Raw genomic sequence first — 8,075 nt, forward strand, 5'->3', positions numbered from 1 at the left:
CCCCCCCACAGAATTTTTTTTTAAATTCACTAAATTGCCCTGGCTGGGTTTGAAATTGTCATCGGCCTGTCTCAGCCTCCCAGAGTGCTGGGATTACAGGCCTGTGTCACCATACCCAGCTAGCAGAAACATTTTAACTCAACATTGTTTCCCATTGCAGCGCCTGGTGGTGGCATGCCTGAAATCCCAGCACTGCGGAGGCTGAGTCAGGAAGATTGCTACAGGTCATAGGCCAGCCTGGAGTCCATAGTGAGTTCAAAGCCAGCCTGAACTACATAGTGAGACCCCATCAAAATAATAATAAAGTAAAAGTAAGGCGCTAAGCACAGGGTGCTGAAGCGAAGTTCCTCAGACATCCCACACTGCGGCGTCGGGCGCCCGTCCTAGTCTGGGCGGTGTTACTGCGCACGCGCACGGGTGCCCCCCCCCCCGGCGTGAGCTGCGGCCGCCAGGGGGCGCCAGGAGATAGCGGCTGCCGCCGTAGGCTCCCCGAGGCCTAGATTGACACGTAGGAGCCGGCGCATGCTCCGCACGCGTGCGCGCTGCGCGTCCTCCCAGCCAGCATGGCGCGGGTGGAGCACGTTGTGGCCGACGCCGGGGCTTTCCTGCGGGACGCGGCTCTGCAGGTACGCGAGCTTCGGCCTAGACGGCCGTGGCCTGGGCCGCGGGGCCTTGAGGGAGCCATGGGGTCGGGCGGCCTGGTGCGCGGTGCGGGCGGCTGTGAGCTGGGCCCGTCTGTCCGCAGGACATCGGCAGGAACATCTACACCGTCAGGGAGGTGGTCAGCGAGATTCGGGACAGGGCCACGCGCCGGCGCCTCGCCGTGCTGCCCTTCGAGCTGCGCTTCCGGGAGCCGCTGCCGGAGTACGTGCGGCTGGGTGAGTGCCCGCGGGCCGCGACGGGGGCCCTCGTCGTGCCCGTCCCCAAGGTGGCAGGGGACGTGGAATGAGGACCTGGGCGCTGTCAGCACGCAGCGCGGGCTGCAGACGAGCGTGCCCTGGGTGGGCTGAGAGCGCGCGGTGCCGCCGCGGTCCCTTCTTCCCCAAGAGCCTGGATTCGGTTCCTGGCGCTGCCACACGCTCCCCCGCGTGGAGGAACCCAGGCCGCTTACTCTCCCTCGTTTCCTTAGGGTGATGGTTGTGTGCTTGTTTTGAGACTGTGTAATCCAGGCTGGTTTAGGACTCGCGGCAGTTCTGCCTCAGTCTCCCTAGCGCAGATGTGCCACCACACCCGGCCCTGATACTTGTTTCTGTCTCTTTGGGACAGGGTCTCTATGCCGTTAAGGCCGGCCTTGAGCTCACTTTGTAGCCCCAAGACAGGTCTCAAACTTGCAGAGATCCTCCTGGCTCTACCTCTGAGTGCTGGGATTACGGGCTTGTGCCACCACGCCCGCCCCGTTCCAGGCCTCAGGGTCGGCGCCCGCATCTGGGCGTGTAGGGCCTTGTGCTTGCCTGGTAGGTGCTTTTGCCCCTGGGCCATCTCTCCAGCCTCTTTATTTTTAAAGAATTGAGAGCAGGGCTGGGAATACAGCTGAGTGGCACAAGCGCCTGCCTGGCTAGGGCAAGGTCCGAGTTTGATTCCTGGTACCACCCCCCAAAAAAGTGAACGTGAGAAATTTTGTATGTCGTGCCATTGTAGAAGAAATCTTTCTGCTACTATTAGAACATTTCAGGGCCAGGCAGATGACTCAGTGGAATAAGTGCTTCCTTGGCAAGCACAAAGGCCTGAGTTCAATCCCCAGTTCTGCAAAAAATATATATATTTATATTAGAAAATTTCAATTGTTGATTCTGAATGAACACAGTAGTAACAGTTAATGTTTACTGTACATTAAGGATGGGTTTACTTTTTTTGAGACAGGATCTATACAGTTCAGGCGGGCCTTGAGCTCGCGTTGAAGCTCAGGCTGGTCTCTGATTTGCTATAATCCTCCTGCCTCAGCTTCCGAGTGCTGGGATTACAGATGTGTGTCACCACACCCAGCTAGAATTATGGGGGTTTTTTGCTGCAAAACTGGTCCGATGGGGAGGTAGCAGTCTAAGCTCCTGCCTGGCAAGTACAAGGTCCCAGGTTCGATCCTTAGTACCACATGCTGTGCCGGCCCAATGCAGTGCAGGTTACTAAAACTGGGCATAGTGGCGCACTCCTGTAATCCCAGTGCTGGAGAGGCTGAGACAGAAGGATCAATATGAGTCCAACCTGTGTAGCAAGACCCTGTACCAAATAAATAATCATTTTTTAAAAAAAAACCTGTCCACTGGCCAGGAGTGGTAGCACATGCCTATAATCCCAGCACTTGGGAGGCTGAGGCAGGAGGATCACTATGACTTTGAGGCCAGCCTGAGTTACATGGCAAGACCCTATCTCCAAAACAAAAAGTGCATTGATTTATTACAGTGGCATGGAGTATTTTTGTTTCAGTATAGACTACAACTTTCGTTGTTTTACTGGGCAGTGGGAATAGCTGCTAAGAGACAGGAGAGGGCTGCCCCTGTTGGTGTAAGCTGCTACATGTAGAATCCAAGGACTGGGAGAAGAGAACTTGCCGCGTAGCACAGCTGCAATACAGAACTCTAATCAGACACAAACCCAGCGACGTTCAGTGGCTTTTTATGAGCCTGGTTCTGTTCTTGCATCTGTACTTGCTGAAAACACTACAGCCAGCCTCACTGGGGTGGGTCTTAGGGGCGGGGATCGAGATTCTCAGCTACAAGCTGGAAAGGTCAAAAGCATGAATAAAGATGTCAAAGTTTGGGTGGGCTGTTGACCTTCTTGGCTTTCCCTGCTACTCTTGTTGTGGCTCTTCAAGTTCTGCTGGGCTGTTGACCCTAACTAAAGTCAGAAACCTTCTTCACAGTGACTGAGTTTTCAAAGAAAACCGGAGACTATCCCAGCCTCTCGGCCACGGATATCCAGGTACTGGCGCTCACATACCAGTTGGAGGCAGAGTTCGTTGGAGTGTCTCACCTAAAACGAGAACCAGAGAAGGTAAACCAGGATTGGAGGTTTAAAAAAAAAACTTTATTATGGAAACTCAGTTTATGTAAAATTTTTCAAAGTAGAGAGCACAGCACAACAAACCCAAAGTGTCTGCCACTCGGCTCCGCAAGTGTTCTGTCAAGATGCACCTTGGTAGTGAGCCACAGCCCTGTGTACTGTGAACTTGGACTTCTGTGTTTCACAGAATTTCTTTGCCTGTTGTCTTCTTAAAAAGTTTTTGACCTTGTTAGGGACCAAACCACAAACTACAGGTGTATGTAAAAGTCAGTTCTCAGAGCGTGGTGACATACACCTGTAATCCCAGCATTGGGAGGCCGAGGCAACAAGATCGCCACGTTGGAGCACAGCCTGGGCTACATAGCAAGACTGTCTCAAAAAACTAAAAAAAAAAAAAAAAGTGAAAGAACAGTACTTTAAAAGTAATAATAATAATAATAATAACCTCAAAGCCAACTTTATTTTTGCTTTGAGACTGGGTCTCACTATGTAGTCCGAAATGGCTTTGAACTCACTTTGTAGCCCAGTCAGTCTTGAACTCAAGATCCTCCTGTCTCAGTCTGTCAGGTGCTAGTCAAAGCCATCTGTTATTCCTAACAGAAACAATAGTAATTTTTAATGTATTAAATATCCACTGAGGACATAGCTCATTAGAATAAGCACTTGCCTGGTAAGCGCGGGGTCCTGAGTTCAATCCCTGGTACTACCAAAAAAAAAAAAAAAAAAAAATATATATATATATATATATATATATATATATATATATCCACTGAATAGTCATATTTCTCAGCTACTTTATAAATGTTATTTGTGGGCCAGAGAGATAGCTTAGTGCCATAGCGCCTGCCTGCCTGCCTGGTGAGCGCAGGGTCCTGAGTTTGAACCCTGGTACCAAAAAAGTTATTTGTTTGGGTCAGGATCCAAACAAGATTCATGTATTGCAGGTAACAAATACGCTTTAATTTCTTACCTGTAGGTTCTGTTTCAATTGAGACAGTGCAGAGAATAATTCTTCTAGTGCTGACCAAGAATTGCTTGATCTTGAGGCATATGCCTGTAATCCCAGCACTCGGGGGGCTGAGGCAGAAGGATTGCTGTGAGTTTGAGGCCGCACTGGGCTACATAGTGGCTTCAAGGCCAAGCTAAACTGTATAGCAAGACCCTGTCTCAAAAAAAGAAGAAAAAAGAAATAAAAACAAAAAAATTGTTTGGCCTCCTTTACCTATCTAGTGTTGTTGCCAGCCCTTTTTCATTCTTTAAGACACAATCTCACTAAATTGCCCAGGCTGGGCTCAGAAGTTGCAGTCCTCCTGCCTTAGCCTCCCGGATTCCTGGGGTCACAGAAGTGACCACCGCAGGTGCCTTAAAGTAAGGTGCTCTTTGACCAAGCAATGGCACTTAGAGGTGTTTTACAGTTGTGTGTATAATGGCAAAAAAAAATTATTTTATGGTAGTAGTATTGCTAAGTATTACCATTTTTAAACATTTTCTTAAACTTTCTAAACAATAGGCATCTTTGATTTAAGTAACCAGGGAGAAGTACTGAGGATTTTGTTCTTCTAGTACCTTTCTGTGTGGAAAGCTAAAGAACCTTGCTCAGCCCTAGTGCCTTTTTTCCCTGAAGGTCAGAGTGAGCTCCTCGATTCAGCACCCCGAAGCTCCGCTGCACGTCGCCGGCTTCCACCTCCCCTGCAAGGTGAGCCTTCTGTGCACCCTCTTGCTCAGATGCTTCTGCCGCCGTCGTACCCCACGGCTGTGCCCAGCAGCCCATTTACCTGGACTGATGGGATTGTCGGGGGATTTACAGATAAGAAATGAAAGCATTGTCAGTACTGTCTGACCTGACACGTGTGTCATGTCCTTTTACCTACAACCCACTCCATTTTCAGGTGGTTTTTCTTTGTTTTGTTTTGTTTTGTTTTTGTCTTTGAGACAGGGTCCCAATCTGCAGTTCAGGCTGGCCTTGAGCTCATTTTGTAGCCCTCAATGGTCTCAACTCCAAATGTTCCTCCTGCCTCAGCCTCCAGTGCTGGGAGTATAGGCATGTGACACCACATCCAGCCAGTTTTCAAGTTTTTAGATCACTGTTAGGAAAAAAAGCCATGTACACATCTGAAATCTCAGCTCCTGGGATGCTGTAGCAGGAGGATCTGTGAGTAATAAATATTACTGTTCATCTCAGCCTAAACCACCTCAAGAAACTGTAGAATCTGGGTCTCCAGCCAGTGAGCCCGAGCACCCGGAATTCAGCTCCTTCCTGTTCTGGAGGAACCCTCTGCCTAATATCGACCATGAGCTACAGCAGCTGCTGGTAAGGCCCTCCCACCTCCCCCTCTCAGCAGCACAGGAGCTTCTTGCCACCATTCCTGTGGGCTGGTGGGGTGAATTCTGTTGCTGTTTCAGATTGACAGAGGTGAGGAGGAGGAGGAGGAGGAAGGTGATGGTTCTGAAGAAAGTCGAGGTGAAGACAGTGATGAGGATGGCGGTGGCTGGATAACCCCCAGCAACATCAAGCAGATCCAGCAGGAGCTGGAGAAGTGTGACAGCCCGGAGGACGTGCGTGTTGGCTGTGTGACTACCGACTTCGCCATGCAGGTGCGGGAGGCGTCATCTTAGTTACCTTTCTTGTGGCTCAGACAAAATGCCCAACACTGAAAGTCAGAGGAGGAAAGGCTTATTTCTGCTTAGTTGGCTCCAAGGCAGGGTGGTGTGGAAGAGGTTGTCAGAGGAGAAACCCTGCCTGGCAAGGCAGAAGGCAGCAAAAGCAGCATGAGAAGTGACTCTTTTTCTGTCCTTTATATTTCATCCAGGGAACAGCACTTACGCCCAGGGTGGCACGCCCTTAATCCTACCCAGAACCATGCCAAACCAGTCAGAGGACTGATTTAGTAATCACACATCCTTGATCCCAGCAACGCACCCTCTGGCACCTCTGGAAAAGCCCCTCCTGGTCACAAACCATAACGGGGACGCAAACCATAACAGGCAGGCACAGGCCAGCCCTGGGCTGCGTGGTATATTTTGCCCACAGCGGTCATGTGGAGATTTAGAGACATGTACAGAGCTGTGTGCTTCTGATTTTCCTATTTATGGAACATTTACCTGTGCTATTTGCAAATTGTTAACTGTTAACACATGTTACTTAACACTGACAATCAGTTGGTCAGTTTGTAATCGATGTGTTTCTCTCAGTGTGTCTAATGCCATGGGTTCAAGCCCCAGTACGTGGGTCCCCATAACTGGTGGCGGAGCCGTGTTGTGGGGCAGCCTGGCTCAGGCCGCATGGGCATCCTTGCTTGCAGAATGTCCTGCTGCAGATGGGGCTACATGCACTGGCAGTGAATGGCATGCAGATCCGAGAGGCCCGGAGCTACATCCTGCGCTGCCACGGCTGCTTCAGGTGAGGAGATTGGTTACCTTCTCTGTTTCAGATTCTGGATTTGGGGATCGGGGGCACCAGCTCAGCCCGCCCTGGGGATGAGGCTGGCGCAGCATGTGGTGCTGGAGAAGGAACTGAACCACTGTCCCTGTAAGCTTGCCTAAGAGGCGCTTTAGTCCACTGAACTGTCTCGCAGGCCCCTTTGTTTCGTTTTTGTCTCGGGACAGCATCTCACTGTGAAGTCCAGGCTGGCCTCAAAACTCATGATCCTCCTGCCTCAAATATGCACCACATGCCCAGCTTTCAGAGTCATAAATAAAATGGCAAGTGTCCTTGTGAAGAACAAGAAAGACATGTCAAGGGGAGGATCAGTTTACTGGCTGTTCCTCCTGCCTTCCCAGCTCTGCTGTGCTCTTCCCGAGGCGGGTGCTGTTCTGTGCAGCCCTGGCTCCAGTGTGCAGGTGGCCCAGGCCTCATCTGGGGCAGCTTCCAGCCCTCCGCATCCACGGCTGGATCTGGTGGAACCCATGGTGCAGGGGCCGATAGGAAGGGCTTAGCCCCTTCGCAGGTGCCGTCTCAGCCCTGACCTGGGAGCCAGTTTTGAATCCTGGAGGACATGGACCACTCAGCCCTTGGCAGTAGCAGTGTTTTACTGCTCAGCACTGTGCCCTGGGTTGATACCCACCCAGGCTGACGTGTGGGGCAGGGTGGGTTCAAGCTGCTTGAGAAAGGGCACCACCACAGCTTCTCCATGCCAGGCTGCCTGGGCCTGTGCTGTCCCCTGGGTTCTAGGGTGAAGAACAGATGCTCCCCATGCCCACAGGGGTCTCAGTAACCCTGGAGAATGGTGGCAAACGTTCTGGTCAGAGTTGGTTATCAGGGTAAGAGATTCCTGTTCCCTTTTTCCAGTTCTCATGGGCTTTGTGTGCCCCTTACTTCCTTCACTACTTCCGTTCAAGGAAGGGAGCAACACTTGGCTCCCATCCTCCCTTGGTGTGGGCCAGGCGCCCTCTGTGTAATTCAGGTGTACAGTGCATGTGAGGCCAAGGAAGGATAGGACGAAGGCAAGTGTGAGGCCAGCCTGGGCAGCTTAGACCCTGTCTCAAAATAAACAAAAGTGCCGGACTTCTCTGGGTTTGGTCCTTAGTCCTGCAAACAGACAGACGTGGGCAGGGTGCCCCTGAGCTGCTGCTTGTTGCATCCTCCTCCCCCAAGGCCGTGAGTCATGCTGTGCTGCAGCACCAGCACACAGCCTCTCCTCTGTCCCCAGGACCACATCTGATGTGAGCCGGGTGTTCTGCGCGCACTGTGGTAACAGGACCCTGAAGAAAGTGTCGGTGACCGTGAGCATCGACGGCTCCATGCACATGCACTTCTCCCGCAACCCCAAGGTGCTGAACCCCCGAGGCCTCCGGGTGAGTCCCGTCCCCCAACCTGCCCCCCCACCGCCAGGCTCAGAGGAACAAGGGACAGCAGAAGAGCTCTGGTGGCAGCTGCTGGATACAGGCCCAGGAGCCTGGGGACCAGGAATCGTGCCCAGCACCCTATGCCTGCAATGAGGGCCGGTCTGGAACGGCTGCCAGAGACCCCACAGAGAGAGGTGCGGGCCCAGAAGATGGGTGTGAGAGCGAGTTTTCTTTCTAATGGTACTGGAGAGTGAACCCAGCACTTAAAAAAAATTTTATTTATTTATTTATTT

General features: G+C 51.7%; 1 protein-coding gene across 1 annotated transcript in view; it reads left to right on the forward strand.

Annotated features, from left to right (window-relative positions):
- Positions 1-404: 404 nt before the first annotated feature.
- Nob1 (NIN1/PSMD8 binding protein 1 homolog) overlaps positions 405-8,075 on the forward strand; it is a 9,115-nt gene continuing 1,444 nt past the window's right edge. Inside the window, exons 1-8 of the mRNA XM_004625819.2 lie at positions 405-626; positions 746-878; positions 2,858-2,988; positions 4,622-4,693; positions 5,180-5,308; positions 5,401-5,592; positions 6,300-6,397; positions 7,647-7,791. Of these exons, the coding sequence (XP_004625876.1) occupies positions 564-626; positions 746-878; positions 2,858-2,988; positions 4,622-4,693; positions 5,180-5,308; positions 5,401-5,592; positions 6,300-6,397; positions 7,647-7,791 (963 nt within the window). The 5' untranslated portion in view covers positions 405-563. The remainder of the gene's footprint in view (positions 627-745; positions 879-2,857; positions 2,989-4,621; positions 4,694-5,179; positions 5,309-5,400; positions 5,593-6,299; positions 6,398-7,646; positions 7,792-8,075) is intronic.

The sequence above is a fragment of the Octodon degus genome, unplaced genomic scaffold (assembly GCF_000260255.1).
Source record: "Octodon degus isolate 3935 unplaced genomic scaffold, OctDeg1.0 scaffold00011, whole genome shotgun sequence".
NCBI classification, from domain to species: domain Eukaryota; kingdom Metazoa; phylum Chordata; class Mammalia; order Rodentia; family Octodontidae; genus Octodon; species Octodon degus.